Source organism: Leucoraja erinacea, chromosome 33 (genome assembly GCF_028641065.1).
Source record: "Leucoraja erinacea ecotype New England chromosome 33, Leri_hhj_1, whole genome shotgun sequence".
In the NCBI taxonomy this organism is placed as follows: Eukaryota; Metazoa; Chordata; class Chondrichthyes; order Rajiformes; family Rajidae; genus Leucoraja; species Leucoraja erinaceus.
In genome coordinates this window covers 7,687,374-7,709,885 of record NC_073409.1, presented here as the reverse complement: position 1 = coordinate 7,709,885, position 22,512 = coordinate 7,687,374, and the positions used below count along the sequence as shown (strand labels likewise).

At 44.1% G+C, this 22,512-nt stretch overlaps 1 protein-coding gene across 1 annotated transcript in view; it reads right to left on the bottom strand.

The window, feature by feature from the left end:
• Nucleotides 1-22,512, bottom strand: part of adamts17 (ADAM metallopeptidase with thrombospondin type 1 motif, 17) — a 179,157-nt gene that overhangs the window by 101,058 nt on the left and 55,587 nt on the right. The window contains exon 8 of the mRNA XM_055661163.1: nucleotides 18,606-18,711. Coding sequence (XP_055517138.1) covers nucleotides 18,606-18,711 — 106 coding nt within the window. The remainder of the gene's footprint in view (nucleotides 1-18,605; nucleotides 18,712-22,512) is intronic.

Sequence of the window (22,512 nt, the reverse complement as noted above, 5' to 3'; positions counted from 1 at the left end):
AGCGAGTCTTCCCAAGTACCTGCCGTTAGCGTTACGAGCCGTGAAGAGACGTCCCCGAGCTCCGACTTACCCACCACGTTCATTCTACGTGCTGACCATGAATTTGATTTTTTTAAACTGCAGAGAGCACTTGAATGAACTCGTACAGTGGGACAAGGGTTTCAGACGCTACATATGCAATATGGATCCCTGCATTTATTGCATGTCACTATTTGGATAAACAGAGGGTGAGGCAGGATGTGAAGCAGTCATTCATTCCACGACACATCTCCAAGTTTTTGAAACAAACTATCAAATTTGCACCATTCCCTCGTTCTTTCCCCAAAGACCTGCAAACCTTTCCTCGAAGTAGACATGCCAAGCTATTATTGAATCCTCTTCCACCACCTTTTCAGGAAGTATATTCCAAATCCAACAATTTGCAGCTTAAAAAAATGATTCTGCTCTCCTCCAACTAATTCCTTAAAACTGCATCTCTGGTTAACCACAACTCAGCCTCTTGAAACAGTTTGTCTTTATTTGTTCCATCAAACCAGCATAAACTGCTGGAGGCAGCTGTGTCTGCTCATCACATGTAGTCTTGATTGTCGCAGCTCTAGCCAGGCAATGCAAATGTCTACAATTTACTGGAACTCTAGTTGGCAGTTACAAGCAAAATCTCTCAGGGTCAATTAAGGGTGAACCTAATGGTGAAGCTTCCGATCCCATCGGTTCTGGGCTACTGGTAAATGAAACTCCTGCCAATTCCATCCAATATGGAAGCCAGGAAGGAAGTGAAGGAAAAAAAAGGGGACTCAAACATTCCAGAGGCAATAGGTGCTCACAGTCATACCAGAATAGAAACTGGCCCTTCTGCCCATCTTGTCCATGACAAGCAAGATGCCTCATCTACATTGGTCCTCCCTCCCTGCCCGTGTTTGGCCCATATCTATCTAAACATTACCTATCGATGCATCTGCCCAAATGTTTTTTCAATGTAGTCATAGTACTTGCCTGGATATTTATCTCCTCTGGTAGCTTATCCCATATACCCTCTGTGTAAAAAGGTTGCACCTCAGGTTCCTATTAAATCTTTCCCCTCTTACATTAAATCTGTTCTTCCTTCCCCTACTGGGTAAACAACTCCATGCACTCACCCAATCTATTCCCCTTGTGATCTTAATAAGATCACCCTTCATCCTTCTGTACTCCAAGGAATGAAGTACTAGCTTCCTCTAGCTTAGGCTCTCAAGTCCTGGCTACATCCTCGTATAACTTCTCTGCACTCTTTCCAGCTTAATCTCCTTCCTACTGCATTTTAATGTTAAATTTTTGCTGGACATCCTAAGGCGTATGAAGTTAGATAGCTAAGATGTATAAAGGGAGATAGCAAAGTCTGTTTATTGTCAACTGTTGTTATTGAAAACTAAGAAATCAGGCACTTATGCTACCATTATCACATCTTCCATATAACATATAAAATAAATCCAATAGCTATATTTGCTAGACCACAACTACATACGGTAGCCCCCGTGATGTGCAGCAAGTTATACAAACCCCAGTAGAGTAAGGGTTATTCCAACAGTTCTTGTTTTCATTTCAGACTTCCAGCATCTGGAGATCCTTGATGTTGTGAAAGATTAATCTGGTTTTGATGGTGTTGGGTTAAGGATAAATGTTGGCTGGGACAATGGAGAGGACGCAGCTGTCTAGCCTTGAATAGTGTCATGTGGTCTTAAACATCCATCTTAAGTCGGCTTCCTGCTTAGCTTCTTGTCTGAGAGACGCCTGTCCTCCCGCAGCACTCCCTTGGTACCACCAGTAGGCATTTGTCTTCTAAGTACAACTTCTGTCTTGCTTCCATGTGGCTTGTGGCTGTGCCAAGAACAATTCAATGGAGCTGACAAACAGCTTGGCTTTGCTACGATTGAACGACATGCCTTCTGACAGTCCACTGGAGATAAAGGAGCAGATGTGTATAGATTGCAAAAACAACTATGAGAGGCATAGATAGGGTAGACAGTCCAAACCTTTTCCCCTGGAAAAGGTGGAAATGTCCAACACTAGAGGGCATGGCTTTAAGGTGAGAGTTGGTAAGTTGAATAGAGATGTGCGGGACAACTTTTTTCACACACAGAGAGTGGCAAGGACCAGAAACGCATTACAAGGGGTGGGGGTGGAGGCAGATGCAATAGTGACTTTCACAAGGTATTCAGGTAGGCATATGGAAGTGCAAGGAATAGAGGGATATGGATCATGAGATCAGATGAAATCAGTTTAACTTAGGGGGTGGAAGATTGCAACCTTCACATGGTCCGCCGTGTTTCGACTAATGCAATCAACTCGACGTGCACAAACGGAAGATCAAATAGAACAAGTTGTCCAACAACTTTAGGCTGTGCACGCCACACGAAAGAGGAAGAAGTTTAACTTGGCATCATGTTCAACAAAATCAGTGTTTTATATTCTATGCTCTAGATTGTGGGAAAAAGAATAATAGGGTTACAGTGCGAGGATATTTCAACTTCCCCAACATTACCTGGAATCGCTTTAGACTGAAAGGCTGAGAAGGTAGAATATTTAAAGTAGACGCAGGAAATCTTTTTGAGTCGGAATGTAGATGTTCCTTGCTGGGGAGTGCGAATTCTGGACAACCTGAGGAATATGGTCGGGCAAAGCTCTGAAGTATCGATGGGGATAGTGCCATAAACGTGTACGTTTCACGATCGTTATGAAACGGTTAAGGATGGCTGGCAAATGAAGCAACTGAATAGGGAGGCGGCAGATTTCAATATCGTAAGACTGCACCTGGCAAAAGTAAGCTGGGATCAATTACCTGCAGATCAGCCTACGTTTGGCAAGTCAGAGATGAGGTCTCAAAGGAGTACAACTCGTCAGTATAGTAGAACAACATTGCAGTTAGAGAATTCAGGAAAGGTGGCAACAAAATTCCACCGCATACTATCATTAAAAAGGATTAAATGATTTAGTGGGCTTAAAGGTAAATCTCTGCTCTCACTCACTCTCCCAATATGAGGATGGATTTCCACTGGTACTCACCTTCCAGGCCACTCTTCACAGTCAATGGGCCATCCTTTGTAACTTCTGCCTGCTTCAATAGGATTATACACACATTCCCCCCTCTCCCTTTAGTTTAGTTTAGTGATACAGCGTGGAAACAGGCCCTTTGGCTCACCAGGTCCGTGCCGACTAACGATCCCCGCACATTAACACTATCCTACACCCACGTGGGGACCATTTCTACATTTACCAAGCCAACTAACCTGTACCTCTTTGGAGTGTGGGAGGAAACCAAAGGTCTCGGAGAAAACCCACGCAGGTTACGGGGATAACGTACAAACTCTGTACAGACAGCACCCGTAGTCAGGATCGAACATAAGCCTCTGGCGCTGCATTCGCTGTAAGGCAGCAACTCTATCGCTGCGCCACCGTGACCATCTCTCTCTTTCAAATGGACCATTCCTTTTGTGGTTCCAAGCTCCACTCTTCCATCCCATCAAATCAATCAATCCTTTTCTTAAGGCACTGTGGGCTGATAGGTTACGTTGACCACTCTAATTTGGCTATAATATGCAGTAAGTGGCAGAATCTGGGAGGAATTGATAGGACTATAGAGAAAATACAATAGGACTAATGAAGCTTGGACAGAGTGGATGTGGAGTGGATGTTTTTACGAGTGGGAGAGTCTAGGACGAGAGGTCATAGCCTCAGAATTAAAGGATGTTCTTTTAGGAAGGAGATGAGCAGAAATGTCTTTACTCAGAGGGTGGTGAATCTGTGGAATTCTTTGCCACAGAAGGCTGTGGAGGAAAAGTCATTGGATATATTTAAGGTAGATTTAGATAGATTCGTGATTAGTACGGGTGTTAGAGGTTATGGGGAGCGGGGAGGAGAATGGGGTTCGGAGAGAAAGATCAATCAGCCATGATTGAATGGCGGAGTAGATTTGATGGGCCAAATGGCCTAATTCTACTCCTATCACTTATGAATGATCTAATGATAATGAAGGTTTAGTGTACATAATGGTTGATAGTCAGTATGGACTCAGGGTGCCAAAGAGCTTGTATTCAAAAGGAATCACTCTATGAATGAAGAGGAGGCAACAAACATCCTCCTGCTTCCTTACCTGAGCCTGTTCAGATGGAGGGTGTTATGGACTAACAAAAAAGCAGGGGTTCTTCCTAAACCCACCTGCGATTACAGAGGGCCAGAATCTAGGTCCACGTTAACTTTGAACTGAGAGATACCAGGATCAATGGGAGCAGTGTGAAATGAGATGATGAAGCTGGGATTGGGAATGGAGCCCAGAAGGCTCCCTTTCCCTGCCACAGCCAGCTGGCCCACTGTGGAAGCTGCAATCCTTGCTTGTTTTCATCTCTCATTACCAACAATTACAGCCACAAAGCTGTTAATTGTTTGTCTGCACTTTTGCAACTCAACACTATAATTAAGTAAAAAATATTTGTTCTATAATTGGCAAAGCAGCTAGTAATACCATCCCAATAACAACAGCAACAGTCCCCAAAAATGTGCTTGAACTCATGTACACTAGTTTCACCTCCCATCTATGTAGTTATGATGCAACCCAGGTAGTAAAGGGTTTTCCATTTGAACTCACAGACCGTGAATTAGCAAATTTAGAACTGACTCTAATTACAGAGTAACTCAACAGCAAAACACGGCAAAAGCCAGAACTTCTTTATAAGGGCTTTCCACTCAAACTAGTGGAATACTGAAAGGCCTGGATAGGGTGGATGTGGAGAGGATGTTTCCACTAGTGCAGGGGTTCCTAACCTTTTCCGTCCCGTTTACCCCTGGCCACTTTGATAGCACGTAACAATGTTATTTCACTTATTTATGAACAACTAAACGATGAACAGATATACACAGTCCGTCAATGAGAAAAAATATGTACAAATCCAGAATCAATAAATTTAGCCCATGCGTAGGCAAAATTTACCCCCTTGGGTACATTTACCCCAGGTTGGGAATCCTTGCACTAGTGGGAGAGTCTAGGATCAGAGGGCACAGCCTCAGAATAAAAGGACATATCTTTCTAAAAGTGAAGAGGAGCAATTTATTTAGCCAGAGGGTGGCAAATCTGTGGAATTTATTGCCACTGGTGGCTATGGAGGTCAAGCCTTTGATCATTTTGAAGCAGACTTTGACATGTTCTTGAGTAGTAAGGATGTCTAAGATTACAGGGAGCAGGCAGGAGAATGGTGTTGAGAGGGAAAGATAGATTAGCCATGATTGAATGGAGTTGATTCGATGGGCCGAATGGCATAATTCTGCTCCCATGACTTATGAATGCTAAGTTTGCAGCTCGATTATATCTGAGCATTATGAATAAAATAACCACACAGTCTTTGCATAAACTTGTTTATCAAAACATGTTACATTCCATTTCATTGAAAAAAAGTTGCTGATAAAGTGTACATTTTGCAATCTATTTCAATGAGAAAAATGGCTGTGTTGTGTTTTAGTGCAGTAATATTATGTACAGGCACATTCTCATCACTCCCACCAGTGCAAATGTTATCTGCTTGAAATGGCATTTCTGTGCTTTCTCTAGATGACCAAAATACCACGTTCAAGGTTTCCAATGCAGCTCAAGTCAATTTGTCTTGTTCCAACTGTCAATTCATGCTTACAAAGTATTATGCGCCACAGTGATATATTTCCTGAAGTTTTACTGCTATTTCTCACATTGTAGCATTTGCCGTGGATTTAAACTAATCTTTGACATGAAATCAAAGTTAAACTGATCTGTCACAGACTCCTGGACCCAGCACACTCACGTTCACTCAGGCTTGTCAACAACTCCAAGGCTTAGCCTCACGTCTCATTCCACAGATGCTGCCTTTACTGATGTGAATTTTCATCATATTCTATTTTTTCTTTGAATTTCCAGCATCTGCAGCATAGAAACATAGAAACTAGGTGCAATAGTAGGCCTTTCGGCCCTTTGTGCCAGCACCGCCATTCAATATGATCATGGCTGATCACCCAGAATCATATTTGCATATTTGCTTTTCAAAACATGTTACTTTCTATTTCATTGGAAAAAATCTGCTGATAAAGTGTACATTTTGGAACCTATTTCAGTGAGAAGAATGGCTGTAGAAGATGGACAAATTCCATGCAGAATTATACAAAGCATATTTGCTTTATTTCATTGTTCTACCTTGATTTTTAGTGTTTCTTTTCTAATCCCTCCTCATTACCAGTTTGTCATGACTGTTCCTTACTTCATACTCCAGGAATGCAGAGTACACAAAACTACAGACAGAAACAGAGAGCAGCCAGAACATTAGAAAAAAAACTGGTTCATTCAAACTGTCTAGCCATACAGTAAATAGGCATGTGTTACATGTATACATTAAGCATTTGCAACCAGTTTAGGCACATGGCCAACACCAAATGTAACATCAAGATTTCTTGGTATAAATCATACCAAGTAAACTGTACACGGTGGTACTGTGCAAACAACAAACTGGGGGACCGATTCCTTTCATGAACTCAGCACAGCAAAGTCTTATACTCCATTGTCAAAGAAGATATTACTGGTGCTGAGCACAGAGAGAATCCACTCCAAGATTGATTAATTACGTAACATTCCTGAATCAGACTACAGCAGGAACAGAGCCAGCGCGAGGGAATTATAGAAACGTACAGCATAAAAAACGACCCCAAAAGACTCTTTAACTCCCTGAAAGTGGCATCACAGCTAGATAGAGTGGTCAAAAAGACTTTTGGCACATTGGCCATCATCATTCAGAGTATTGAGTGTAGAGGTTGGGAGGCCACATAAGGTACACTTTTGGTCACCATGTTATAGTAAAGATGTTGCCAAGTTGGAAAGGGTGCAGAGAAGATTTACGAGGATGTTGCAAAGGACTCGAGAGCCTGAGCTATAGGGAGAGGTAGAGCAGGCTCGGACTCTATTCCTTGGAGCGCAGGAGGATGAGGGGTGATTTTATGGAGGTGTCCAAAATCATGAGAGGAATAGATCGGGTAAACGGACAGAGTCTCTCGCCCAAAGTAGGGGAATCGAAAATCAGAGGACATAGGTTTAAGGTGAGGGGGAGAGGATTTAAATGGAACCCGAGGGATGACTTTTTTACATAAAGGGTGGTGGGTATATGCAATGAGCTTCTGGAGGAGTAGCTGAGGCAGGTACCATCACAACATTTAAGAAACATTTAGATAGGTACATGGATCGAATGGATTTAGTGGGATATGGGCCGAACACAGGCAGTTGGGACTAGTGTAGATGAAATATCTTGGTCGGTATGGGCAGATCAGGCCAAATGACCTGTTTCCACACTGTATGACTCGATGACTCCAGGCTTTTCAGAACCTGTAAACTTCCACATGAGTGGTAAAGCCACCTTTCTAATGTGTAGCATGAGATGCCCTGGACTTTGCAACCATATTTTGAGGCTAATATTCCTCCAGCGGCAAGAGAAGCAAGTTCAGGTGTTGTGCCGACAACATCTAGACTTATGCCCCTGTCCCACTTAGGAAACCTGAACGGAAACCTCTGGAGACTTTGCGCCCCACCCAAGGTTTCCATGTGGTTCCCGGAGGTTGCAGGTGGTTGCCGGAGGTTGCAGATAGTGGAAGTAGGTAGGAAGACTGACAAAAACCTCCGGGAACCGCCTAGAAACCCTGGGTGGGGCGCAAAGTCTCCAGAGGTTTCCGTTCAGGTTTCCTAAGTGGGACAGGGGCATAACAAACTTTATTTGAATAGCAACCATTGAACAAACACATCCATTCTGCTGCAGCACCACCTGGTGGCCACAGATACTATCCCATTTACTGATCCAGAACTGAGCAGAATTGTCCTGCAAAATGAGTTCCTGCGGCTCCTGCAAACTCTGCCCTCCTGGTAATACCAGTCCATCTGTGCAAGCATCAGCTATTCACATCCTGCACAGTACCATCGAAGTGGGCTGGATATCAAATACTGACATGATGGAGTACAGGAAGGAGATTGAGAACCTCATAATCTGGTGCCAAGACAACTACCTCTCCCTCAATGCCAGCAAGCCAAACAAGATTGTGTTCGACTTGAAGAAGCAAAACAGTACACACCCATTGTGTGTATCATACACACATACATTGGTGGAGCCAAAGGACAGATGATTGAACGCTTAAAATTCTTAGGAATAAACATCACCAGCAATCTGTCCTGGACCAGCCACATCAAAGCAATGACCAAGAAAGAACATCAAAGCCCCTACTTCATAAGAAGGATTTTAGCAAGTTCGGCATGTCCCCAACCCACTTCTACAGATGTGCCGTAGAAAGCATCACAACTTGGTTTGGGAACAGTTCCATTCAAGACCGCATGAAATTGCAGAGAGTCATGGACGTACACTAGCTCAGGACCATCTTGAAAACCAACCTCCCTTGCATGGACTTCATCAACACTTCACACTGCCTTGGCAACCACCAGCAGAATCAAGCACCAATCTCCACCTGGTCATTCCTTCTTCTCCTCTCTCCCATCACACAAGCAGAGCAGACGCTTGAAAACGCATACCTCCAGATTCAGGGATAGTTTCTTCCCTGCTGTTATCAGGCAACTGAAGGGTCCCTTACACCCTTTATCCTGTACTTGCACGAGTCAGGAGCCTTCTCCAGTCTGAAGATGGGTGCCGTGCCGAAACATCACATATCCATTCTATCCAGAGATGCTGCCTGACCCGCTGAGTTACTCCAGTATTTTGTGTCTATCTTTGGTATAAACCAGCATCTGCAGTTCTTTAATATTACATTGTTTTGTGCAAATTGGTCAATGTTGAGAAATGTATAAAAGAGTGCATTCGTAGTTTTGAAGACAATTACATCGAGCCAAAAATTCTAGAAATGGCATTGAGGCATGATGTATATAAAGTGTGTATAGCCATGCTATAAACTGGAATTATTAATGTTTGGAATTAATCCTTCGAGATTTTAAACACAGTTTATAATGAGGAGTTTAATGTAAACAAGACACTGAATGAATTTATAATTGATTATTTTTTTAAGTATATCTGTAAAAAATGAGTTGTTAAATTTCATATATATATAGCCAACTGATTGCATAGTATAATAACTGATAGTTTATACAGTAAAACTCCAATAATCTGTTAGGTGACTTTGGAAATCCCAATGGTTCTGGATGTGGATCACCAGATTATGATTGCCACACTCCCTATTCACTCATCAAGGCACTGGATCAAGTGTTCCTTTGCTATTCACTGGGGCCCTGATCCCACATCGCTGTCTATCTGACACAGTCTGGTCCCCATGCTCCATTCCCACTCACCAGGGCACCTGTTCCCAGATTCTCTTCAAAATTATCCAGCACTCCCTTTAGACTTAAAATAGACACAAAATGCTGGAGTACCTCAGCGGATCAGACAGCATCTCTGGAGAAAAGGAATAGTTAATGTATCAGAATGTCTCGACCCAAAACATCATCTATTTCTTTTCTCCAGAGATGCTGCCTGACCGGCTGAATTACTCCAGCATTTTGTGTCTATCTTCGGGTTTAAGCTAGCATCTACAGTTCCTTCCTACACACTCCCTTTAGACTTACTGGGTTTACAATAAAACTCAGTATTCTATTGTGTAACATTTTAAGAAAAAGTAAATTAAATGTTAATGTTGCAGCATTAATAGAATACATTCAGAAACCCAGGAATTCTGCTGGTCCGGTAACATCAAAGTCACAAGCGCACCAAATTAATGACACTTTACTCGGCAAGCTTATTTTGTTTTAGTTGTACTCTTGTTTTGTTTTGGAAAGCACGGACATCACCCATAGTCGGGATCGAACCCTGGTCTCTGGCGCTGCAAGCACTGTAAGGCAGCAGCTCTACCACTGCACCACATGCTTTTCTGCATGTTTCTAAGTACTGTTATACCAGATGCTGCATATAGTTTACTGCCTTCATTACAAGATGGTCAGTCATTGATTATATCTTTGTTATTTGCCTTAGGATGCAGCAATGCCAAAGATCCTCAGATACTACATCCCCCACCTGGAGAATTGCCAGCCAGAGGAAAGAGCCCGACCAGTTCACAAAGATCTATTGTTTCAATAAGGTTGCCACCTTTTACTTTAGACTTTAGAGATATATGGGCAGCTCATCTCAGTCTGGACAGTAATGGCTCTGGCGGCTTCTCCTGCTCTGGATTGCTGTCTGGTAGAAGGAGCTGCAGATGCTGGTTTAAATTGATGATGGACACAAAATGCTGGAGTAACCCAGCGGGACAGGCAGTATCCCTGGAGAAAAGGAATGGCCGCCCATTCCTTCTCTCCAGAGATACTGCCTGTCTGGTGACTAAAGTTGAGAACGGCTTGGTCGATAAGATATGCGCTTGCTTGCTGGGAGAATGTGCAAAGGTCAAGCATTCAACCTAGCAGGAGGAAATTGCACAGTCAATTACTTCATCCTATTCAGCCAATTTGTCACCACTCTGGGTTCACAATCAAAATTGCTGCAGCTGGGCTTCATGTTGCAGGGAGTAATCTGCGATTGTTGGGTTTGTTACTGACAACAACCTAGAGTAAATCCACCCCATTGTTTTTACATACTACGATCCCAACACTGTATGCTAAGCATGCCACCGCATCTCCATTGTGACATGTTAAACATAGTTCAGGAATTTTCATGCCAACATGTTAGACACACTAAACTGATTCTTGTACTACACGTTAAACATACCACAATAATTCCAGTTCTACATGCTAAACAAGACAAATTGTTGCTAAACACTTTAACTCCCCCTCCCATTCCCACACTGACCTTTCTGTCCTGGGCCTCCTCCATTGTCAAGAGTGAGGCCCAGCGTGAATTGGAGGAACAGCACCTCACATTTCACTTGGGCAGCTTACACCCCAGCGGTATGAACATTGACTTCTCTAACTTCAAGTAACCTTTGCTTTCCCTCTCTCTCCATCCATCGCCCTTCCCAGTTCTACGATCTGTCTTGCTGTCTCCGACTACATTTTTTCTCTGTTTTGCTTTGTTGTTTATCTTATCCCAGCTGACAATGATCTAGTCAACATTTTCCTTTATCTCCATTCCCTTTGTCCTATTTTCACATCTTATACTTCCTAATCGATGTATCTCCCTCTCCCATAACATCAGTCTGAAGAAGGATTGCGACCCAAGACGTCATCCATTCCTTTTCCCCATCGATGCTGCCTGTCCCGCTGAGTTACTCCAGCACTTTGTGACTATCTTTGGTTTATTCTCGCATCTGCAGTTCCTTCCTAAGACAAATTGATGTCAGTGCAACAAGTTAAAGATATTACAGGAATTCCAGTGCTACATGTGAAACACACAATCACTCCTTCACTGTATGCTGAACATCCTAGACCAATTCCAGTCAAATCTAGGTGAGCAGAGCTGGAAATTCTGTTAGAACAAGCCTTCATAAAAGTCTGCAGTGAGAGACATGTTAACATTTATTCTGATCTAGGTTCCAATCTCAATTTTTTATTAAAATAAAATAAGATTTCAAAAGTAGTCAAGTTTAACTTTGAAAACTACTCTTAAACTTTGAAGAAATAGATTTTGAATTGCAAAACAAAGTCTTGTATTAAAGGGACACAAGAGATTTTCAGTCTGAAGAAGGGTTCCGACCTGAAATGTCAGCTATTCCTTCTCTCCAGAGATGCTGCCTGTCCCACCGAGATACTCCAGCGTTTTTGTGTCTATCTTCGACACAAGAGACTGTAGACATTGGAATCTGGAACAACTAAATAAAAGTTGGAGGAGCTCAGCTGGTCAGGCAGAGGGAGTCGAGACCCTGCATCAGGAGAATGCAATCGTACCTTTCCCTCCAGGGAGAAGTTGGACTGACTTGGATTGTTTTCTCTGGAATACTAGAGGTTGAGGGGAGACTTGATAGAAGTATATACAATTATGAGAGGCACAGATACGATAAACAGTCAGAACTCTTTTCCCAGCATTGGAAATATCAAATGGTAGAAGGCTTAGCTTTAAGATGAGAGGGGCAAAGTTTAAAGGAGATGTGCGGGGCAATTAGTTTTGCACAGAGGGTGATGAGTGCCCGGAAGGGGGTGCTTGAGGTGATGGCAGAGGCAGATACAATAGTGGCATTTAAGAGACTTTTGGATAGGCATATGGATATGAATGGAATGGAGGGATATGGATTATGTGAAGGCAGATTTGGTCTTCCCATCATGTTGGGCACAGACATTGTGTTCCTGTGCTGTGCTGTTCTATGTTCCACAAGCTCAGATGTTAAAGGATGTCTGAAGAAGGGTCTCGACCCGAAACGTCACCCATTCCTTCCCTCCAGAGATGCTTCCTGTCCCACTGAGTTACTCCAGCTTTTTGTGTCTATCTTCGGTTTAAACCAGCATCTGCAATTCCTCCTTACACAGCTCTGATATTAATATTGATACCATGCCCCTGTATATTAATCAATGTTACAATTTCATTTCATTTGAGACCAGATGATCGACAGAATGAAACATCTACTGGCTCTGTTCTCCATCACTAATTGTCAATCTTAAAACAGACCCATGAGTCAACACTGGGGTGCCATCCAATACCCATTATTTGATATTTAACCACATGCAGCCATAAAAGTAATTTTGCTGAAATAAATCTTTGGTAAGTCCCCAGCCACTTTAAACTCAATTTACTCTGGGGATCACAAAACACAGATATTAGTCAATTGCAAATAACAGCTGTATTTATGCTGGGATTTCATTTTTAATGCCTCCTTATCCTGCTGCCAATTCTCAAAGTGGCCCAGTTTTTGAGTCTCGCTAATTTAAAATTGTCCATTGCACACAGTATTTTTTTTAATTTTCAGATTAAATACTGCCTAGACGATTGGTTGTTTCTGATAGCTTTTACATTTCCTAAACTCTTTGGTCCTGTTTAAGACAAGCTAAATTATTTTGCTAGCCAGATTTTCCAGCTCCAGCACAATCTTGATGCCATCTTCCTGGCCCCAATGTTCATCACAGTCTCTACAACACAGGAGGATCCTCACCACAGCTGCTTCTGCCCATGTCAGGCCTGTATCTGGTGCTGGCGAGGAGCACTGTGCAAGTCAGAACATGGTGGACTCTTGAGCCTTACGCACCACAATCCAGGCTAACCTCACAAGCCAACACTGAGAGGCTGCTATCCTATTGGAATGATTGGCTTTCCAATGAGAGCTTAAACCAGACCTCATCCATTTTGGAACAGATACAGAAGAGCACTTTTTTTTAGTTTAGTTTAGTTTAGAGATACAGCATGGACATAGGCCCTTTGGCCCACCGAGTCCGCACCGACCAGCGATCACCCCATACACCAACACTATCCTACACACTAGCAACAATTTACAATTTTACAGAGGCCAATTAACCTACAAACCTCTACGACTTTGCAATGTTCGAGGATTTAAGAGAGAATTAGAGGATTTAAGAGAGAGTTAGATAGAGCTCTAGGGGCGAGTGGAATCAAGGGATATGGAGAGAAGGTAGGCACGGGTTATTGATTGGAGACGATCAGCCATGATCGCAATGAATGGCGGTGCTGGTTCAAAGGGCTGAATGGCCTCCTCCTGCACCTATTTTCTATGTCTATGAAACCAGCGCACATAGAGAAACCCAGGCGGATCACGGGGAGAACGTACAAACTCTGTACAGACATCACCTACAGTCAGGATCAAACCCGGGTCTTTGGTGCTGTAAGGCAGCAACTCTACCAGTGCACTACTGTGCCTCCCTGCAGCCTCTTCCAGAGATGCTGCCTGACCCACTGAGTTACACCCAAGCGGTATGAACAGTGACTTCTCTAATTTCAGGTAGTCCTTGCTTTCTCCCTCCTTCCCCACCCCAGCTCTCCCACAGCCCATTGTCTCCGCCTCTTCCTTTCTTTTTTCCGCCCCCTCCCCGACATCAGTCTGAAGAAGGGTCTCGACCCGAAACGTCGCCTACTCCTTTTCTCCATAGATGCTGCCTCACCCGCTGAGTTTCCCCAGCATTTTTTGTCTACTTTCGATTTTTCCAGCATCTGCAGTTCCTTCCAGTACTTTGCGTCTTTTATTTGCTAACTAGCATCTGCAGTTCCTTGCGTCTATGGAAGGTGCTACTCGCAACAATTGCAAAATGGAGCATAAGAATTAGTCCTAGTGGAATGGGAAAAGATTGCTCCCCTCAAACACACAACAAAATAAACATACCTACTTGGCAACTGGCTGACAGTGTCTACACTTCAAAGTACTTGGACTTTCCAGAGATGCTATAAAAATGCAAAATTATGTTCTTTCATTCTCGGCATCTGGAGGCATTAGTAATCCAGAGATTGGCACATTTGAAATCCTTCTCTTAAATTTCTAAAACCTTTTCTAATAGAACTCCAGCTCTCTCATTTCTAAGCATATTCGCTCCCACAGAGCAGAATGATTCATTGATCTTTCTCTCTCTCTCCCTCTCTCTCCATATTCTTTCACGTTTGAAAAATATCTCTCTGCAGCAGCTGGCAATCAAAAAACATCTGGGACTCTGCGTGCATTTCGCTTGGCTGTTGCTGCTCCACCAGATCCCCTGCCTTTGTTGGCCTTGTGATCGGCTACCAAATTCTTCCCCTCGTTGCTGGCAGCTCTCCTTCTCAATGGGCCGACTTCCCTTTGAAAACCTTGACCTGAACGCCTCTCGCTTTCCTTGATCTGTCGGATTTTCTCTATTGGAGCGCAAATTAGAGACACTTCTGGCAGTGGGTGCCAGATGCATCGCATTAGTTGCACTGATGCATGGAGCAATGCACTCGGACGGAAATGCAATCTCTTTCTAAAGTGCTTCTGAACTTCAATCAAAGCGTGATTTAAAACACTGGCCCTGAAGTGCACCTGGGACGTGAGCTGACCCTCCAGGAAGCTCTTCATTCTTTGTCACTTGCAGCCGCACTGATCATATGCCTATTCATTCCAAGCCCAATCTGTCTCCAGTGCTGCCTTGTGCAAAACTCTGCCTGAATCTTATGGGTGATAAGAGGTAGCATCAGGGTTGCCTCACAGGTTCAGAGACCTGGGTTCGATCCTGACCACTGCTGCTGTTATTGAGGACTTTACACGTTTGCGCTGCAAATGTCAGTGCATACTGTGTTCTGGGTAAACTGATCAATTAATAATCAGATTGATGAAGCAAGGAGCACCTTCTCTATTACAACAATGATTACGTTCCTTGAATGCCAGAGGACTGCGTAGGCTTCCTCCACATGCACCGTTTTCTTCCCACATCCCACAGACGGGCAGGTTAGTCAGTTAAATGGCCACTGTGAATTGTCCCCTTGTGTGGAGGTGAGTGTAGAATCTGGAGGAATGTGGGAAGAATAAAATTGAATTTTATTTTGGAGTGGGCGGCACGTTGCCCTTGTAGTAGAGTCGTTGCCTGATAGTATTAGTGCCCGAGTTCGTTCCTGACTACGAGTGCCGTTCTTACGGAGTGTGTACGTTCTCCCCGTGACCTGCGTTGATTTTCTCCGGGATATCCGGTTGCCTCCTACCAGTTTGTAGGTTAATTGGCTTGGCATCATTGTATATTGTCACAAGTGTGTCTAGGAGAGTGTTAATGTGCAGGGATTGCTGGTCGGTGCGGGCTTGGTGGGCCAAAGGGCCTGTTTCCACGCTGTTTCTCGAAACTAAACTAAAAGGGGAATGGTATAATGGAGAGGAATCTTCACTTGGCAAACCAGCTGAGACCACGCACCTCTCCCCATTGTAACAAAATCTTGGCAGGAGTAAAACACAAAGTGCTGGAGGAACTCAGCAGGTCAGGCAGCATCTATGGAGGAAATGAACAGGCGATGATTTGGGTCAGGACCCTTCTTCAGATTGTCACTGGCATGAGTGTTGATCACACTAACTTGCTGTTGTGCAGGTTATTGTGAACGTACCCTGTAACCTACTGGCTGCATCTCCACTCTTCTCACAAGCTTGTTTCCCAGGTATCTACACAGCTGGACCAGAAACATGGGATCATACTGGTTTAGTTTTGTTTAGTTTAGAGATACAGCGCAGAAACAGGTCCTTCGACCCGAGTCCGCACCAACCAGCAATCCCCGCACATTAATACACCCTACACACACTAGGGACATTTTTTTTTACATTTACGCCAAATCAATTAACCTACAAACCTGTACATCTTTGGAGTGTGGGAGGAAACTGAAGATCTCGAAGAAACCCCATGCAGGTCACAAGTAGAACGTAGAAACTCCACACAGACAGCACCCGCAGTCAGGATCGAACCCACATCTCTGGAGTTGTAAAGCAGAAGCTCTACCGCTGCGCCATTGTGCCACCTGGTTCTCTTCACACACCCCGGACCCCATCCCTCTAGGTTGCACAAAGTCTTTGTCCTGATACATCACACTCTCTTTAAGCTGTTATAAATGTCACAAAAGTCTACGCCTAGCTGCATGGGTTTCTTACCTCTGCTCTCATAGTGCATGGACGTTGTTTTAAATAGGCCCTGATGAATAAACAGTACGTGTCTGTGCAATACAGCACGTCCTTCCTTAGTGGTGATCCCACAAATGTCAGTACATACAGCGTTCTGGGAACACTGAACAATTAAGTTCAGACACATGTAATTAATAATTAGATTGATGAAGCAAGGAAGACATTCTCCTCTATTAAAGCAGTGATTACCTTCCTTAAATGCCATCGTCAGAGTGCAGTCCCCATTGCCGGTCTGTGTGCTATGAGGTGGCATGTTTTGTGAAAAGGACTGAACACATGGACAATACATCAGCATTGCCTCCCACCTCACCTGCCCACCTCTTGCCTATCCTGCTCTGGGAGACCAGAAGCAGCCCCATACAAACCTAAAGGAATGAACAAAAGGGAGGTTTGAATGTGCCAGGAACATGAGCCCAGTTAGGAAGCATCTGGACAACATTCCCCTGCATTTGCAGACTTGGCAGGTCCTCTAGGTAGTTCCAGGAGTTTCTGATTTTATTGTCTTTGGAATTGACAGGAGCGAGACCTTTAAGTTCTGGCCAGTCCCATCACTAACAATTCCTGGATCCTTCACCCATTGCCTTACTGTAAAACTTCTAATAGAAATTACTTTTGTATTTGCCTAACAATGGGGTCAATGAGGCATAGTAGGCTTACGCACCAAAGGCATGGACACCTGGTTAAACCACAAACCTGGATTGCACACCTGGATTAGTCTATTGTTATAGCAACAATCCTTAATCATCCTTAAATCTTGAGTGTAAAGAAGGGTCCCAACCAGAAACGTCACCTATCCATGTTAGTCATGTCATAAATGATAGAAGCAGAATTAGGCCATTCGGTCCATCAAGTCTACTCCACCATTCAATAATGGCTGATCTATCTCTCCCTCCTAACCCCATTCTCTTGCCTTCTCAAGAATCTATCTATCTCTGCCTTAAATATATCCACTGACTTGGCCTCCACAGCCTTCTGTGGCAAAGAATTCCACAGATTCACCATCCTCTGACTAAATGTTCTCCAGAAGGTGATGAATTCATGAAGGGTCTCATCATCTATTCCTTTTCACCAGGACCCGCTGAGTTACTCCAGCACTCTGTGTCTTTCTTTTTAACCCTTAATCATATAATATTTAAATACTTAGGATTAACTAACACACTGGTAAGAAGAAGTTGTGTTGGGTTGAAGATCTCTGGAGATGAAGGGGTTTTGGAACATGGACCCACATTTCCGCTTCTGTAAAGCTCTACCCCTTTAACTGAAGAGTCTGCCGGTCATGACTCGAGGGTGAAAGCTGCTGCAATTCTCCTCCTCAGTTCAGTCCAGGTCTAACCTCATAGTTCCTCTTGACGCAGAAGGACAGCAGAAGGTGCATCACACATCAGGCAGGGACATTTCTCCCAGCGCTTGACACACTTGGATGTTGATCTTCATATAATCTGTGTCGTCATCTTCAACTTGAGATTGCTGCCTGAAGATGCCTTTAGGATGTTCACAGCATTGGTCAGGTAGCATTATAGAGTAATTGAGTCATACAGCGTGGAAACAGGGGCATTGGCCCAACTTGCCCATACTGACCAACATGTCCCATGTACACCAGTCCCACTTGGTTGACATTTAAGCCATGTTTAAGAAACACTTAGACAGGTACATGGACAGGATTATTTTAGAGGGATATGTGCCTAAAGCAGGCAAGTGGGACTAGTGTAGATGAGACATGTTGGTCAGCAGGGGGGTGTTGGGCCGAAGGGCCTATTTTCATGCAGTATGGCTCTATGACGCTATAACAATGACCTACTATAGCATTGCATACATTGCAGCCTCAGACATATCACAGCCTGTACAACACTGCTTCAGGCACACCATGATCCTAGTTAGACATTCTGAAGCCACACAAAGCCAGTAAAGTATCATACATACCACCCCCATTGTATCAAGGACTGCCCAGCACTCCTCCAATACATCGCAAACAGTGCTAAACCATGTAGCCAGTCACTAGAAATTCTGATCGATTTAAATCACTGAATTTTTCTTCTCAACAAATTAGCCATTTTTTACATATGATACAGGAATCACACATTGGTAAGGTTGTGTTGCATCTTGTTTTGACCTACTTGTGACCCAGCTCGTGGGCAATGGTAAAGGCCAGGCTGAGACCATTATCTTCAGCGAGCACACACTTGCGCTTGGGGTTACAGGCTCCTCCAAGGTATGCAATTCCTGTGGGAGAATTCCAAAGGAGACGGTGATGAAATAACTGGAGGCAAAGATTTGGAAATAAACAACCAGAAATGAAACAGCCAGGTTGCACTTTGAAAGTAGCACACGGTCAGCAATTGCACTCTTCCCCAGCGCTCACGGAGGAGGTGCTTGGCTCAGCTCTCACTCTGCAGCTCATATAAAGTCACATCGCACTATGTTGCCACGCCAGGTAACGGGACATTGGTTGCACTATTATTACGAACAAGAACAATTTTGTGGACCAGGCAACAAGCCATCTATGATGCACGGCCAGCGGTACAGTGAAGTTGGGGGCGGCAGGCAAAGTATAATAATACTCCACAATGACGTGTCTCAAGGATGTAATCAGTCACGGGCAGTAAAGACGCCAGTATCAATGAGCGAATCAATCATTCTGATGTAAAACCAGCTCTTAGTTGAACAATGTTTGGATTAATGTTAAAGCCGTTGGTATTATAATTGTGTGCATTCTTCAAATGGTATCACCGGCTGGAACAGGGTTGAGAGTAATTAAATGGGGATTTATTGCGTTCTCGGAATGCCAGTTGGAGCCAGTTGCATCTTCTCGTCTAATCTCCTCTCCATTCACACCCCATGACACAGGCCAATACATCTGTGCGCAGAAAGACCATATGTCAGATTATGCCTCACTGGCAGTACTAATGCCACTCACTCACGTTTCTAGACTTATAGCCGGGGATCAGCAGAATTGTCTGGTGTAAAGCAGGCGGCATGGTAGCACAGCGGTAGAGTTGCTGCCTTACAGCGTCGGGTAGCCGGGTTCGATCCTGGCCTTGGGTGCTGTCTGTACATAGTTTGTACATTCTGTAGAGAGACCCTCAGACTATTTTCATTGGAGACCCTTGGACTATCTATGATCAGACTTTACTGGATTATCTTGCATTAAACATTATTCATGTTATTCCCTTTGTCATATATCTGTACACTGTGGATGACTTGATTGTAATCATGTATTGTCTTTCCGCTGACTAGTTAGCGTGCAGCAAAAGCTTTTCACTGCATCTCAATTTTGCTTGGGTAGTTTACACCCCAGCGGTATCAACATTGACTTCTCCAATTTTAGGTAGTCCCTGCTTTCTCCTTCTTTCCCCTCCCCTTCCCTGCTCTCCCACAGCCCACTGTCTCCGCCTCTTCCTTTCTTCTTCCCGCGCCCCCACCCCCACATTAGTCTGAAGAAGGGTCTCGACCCGAAACATCGCCTATTTCCTTCGCTCCATAGATGCTGCCTCACCCGTTGAGTTTCTCCAACATTTTTGTCTACCTTCGATTTTCCAGCATCTGCAGTTCCTTCTTACCCATTGATTGCTGACAAGTTTACATCTAACTTGAAGCTTTTCCTTGTATCCCAAGGGGCATTCAGTCTGCCCACGGGATTTGGTGCAAACCTTAGGATGGCAACAGCAACACAGCAGTACAGCTGTTGCCACAAACTGCTCGAGACCCAGGTTCAGTCCTGACTACGGGTACTATCTGGGTTTTCTCCAAGGGCTCTGCTTTGTAGGTTAATTGGCTTCCGTAAATAGTCCCTGGTGTGTGTAGGATAAAACTAGACCACTGCTGATCGCTGGGTGGCATGGACTCGGTGGGCCAAAGGGCCTGTTTCCGCACTGTATCTCTAAACTAAAACTCTCTGGTCTAATGGAGCCAGCCAGCTTTCTTAATACTTCTCTTCAACCCCAAAACCTAATTCATGCATAAGATGTACCTGGAAGAGCTTTTTACACCAGTAGGTCTAGAAATTCTTCGCAGCCCTAATGTTTTAAGGGCTGCACACAAGAATTTAATCAGGAACCCAACTGTTTGTCAGCTTGCTCCCAACCATGCAAAGGGCAAGGGTTGCGTGGTATCAAACACAGGCTTTTGACATAACATTGCAAAGGCATTGTCCAACATAGGATGTGCAAGGTCTGTCTCAGCATCAGCTCACGGGTATTCTTCAGACAGGTAAAGCTGGGGGCTTATTGAAGATAAAGTTTGCTGGAGAGAGTGGATAGAGAATCAACCTGTTCCCTCTGGTGGAGGTGAGCCAGGATTACAGGTCACAGGCATAAAGGATGAGAGCATTAAGACTGGCATGGGGAGAATCATTCTTGCGTGCCATGCAGTTGGGATCTGCAATGCACTGCTTGTAGGTGGGCAGGAGTCAGGTTCCAGTGTGGCCTTCAAGAGGGAATTGCATAAATATAGGGCGAGGACATTTTTCCAAGGATCTGGAAAAAAGGCTGGAGGACAGAACCAATGAGTTATTCTGGTAAAGGGCTAATACAGACACGGTGGGCCTAATGCCTTCTTTCCGTGCTGTAACCATTCTGTGATTCTAACTGAAGTCTGAAGAAGAGTCCTGACCTGAAACGTTACCTATTCCTTTCCTCCGAAGATGCTGCCCGAAACATCACCTATCCATATTCTGGAGAAAAGAAATAGATGACATTTCAAGTCGGAACCCTTCTTCAGAACCCTTCTAACTGCGGTCTGAAGAAGGGTTCCGAACCGAAACGTTACCTATTCCTTTCCTCCGAAGATGCTGCCTGACCCGCTGAGTTACTCCAGCATTTTGTGTCTTGCTTCAGTATAAGCCAGCATCTGCGGTTCCTTCCTACACATCACCTAATCATGTTCTCCAGAGATGCTGCCTGACCCCACTGAGTTACTCCAGAATTGTGCATCTATCTGTGACTCTATCTGCTTGGTGAGCCCCAAGCTTGTGGGGTCTGGCACAAACAAGCCCTGAGGTTTAAATTCCTTTTGAGTTTAATGTACCCCTTGGTATATGCATCCTTTCCGACTCCCTACCCCAACATCCCGCCTCAACCGCTACCCTTCCCCAGCTGTTGATCAAATCCCCCTGCCCCATTACACATGGCTCGATCACAACAAGGACCATTTGATTGCCTCGCGCTCTGAACAAATGCTTGTGTCTCCGGCTAAGTTTCATGCCTCCCTTACCTTCTCCCCACTTCCCCTTGACACACAATCTACTTAGCTGCATAAATGCGGAGCTTGTGGATGCCAAGCCTTTGTGTGTACAAAGTGTGCAGAGGTACTACTAGTGTGTGCGTGATTCCCTGCGCTTTGTGTGCGATACTTCAGCTGGGAGCCGTAGGCAGAACATGCCTTGGCCACAAAACGTTGGTGCTTAACCTGCCTTTATGGAACAATTTCCTTTCACTCTGGAAATTCGCTCAGGGACAGGGGTGTTAGTAACTCCTCAAAGCAATTTATACGATTAAACGTGGTTACTATGGAAACACTGTCTTCCAGATGTAACAAGTAACCTGGGGATCTAACAATTCCAAACATGAAATATCAAGCTCCCTTCACCATTCAGTAAATGAACATAAAAAAGCATTTATTATAAATCAAACTTACTTAGTTCAAACACAACTCGCACTTCAAGAACATGCATCGGTGGATCAAGTCTGATCTCCGCCTACCCTTCCATATTCCCTCAGTCTAGCCTTAAACTTTCCAATCAGTATTTGGCTTGTGGTACTGCTGCTAGCTGCTTGCCGACCCCTAGGAATCAAGGAAGTCCCAACTCAGTGGTAGCCCCCAGTTTATCATTTGCACACAGGTTGTTGAATTGTTTGTTTATAGTCCCTGTACCGGGAGTTTCAGTTCAGCATCTCTTTCACAGCTAAATTCTTAAAATCGCTTGCAAAAAGTAGGCAAAACATTCCAAATTTCTGGAGATTTAGAGGTGATAAGAGCTGCAGAAATCACTGCTGTTACTCTCCCCAGACCCAATCGCTGTACAAT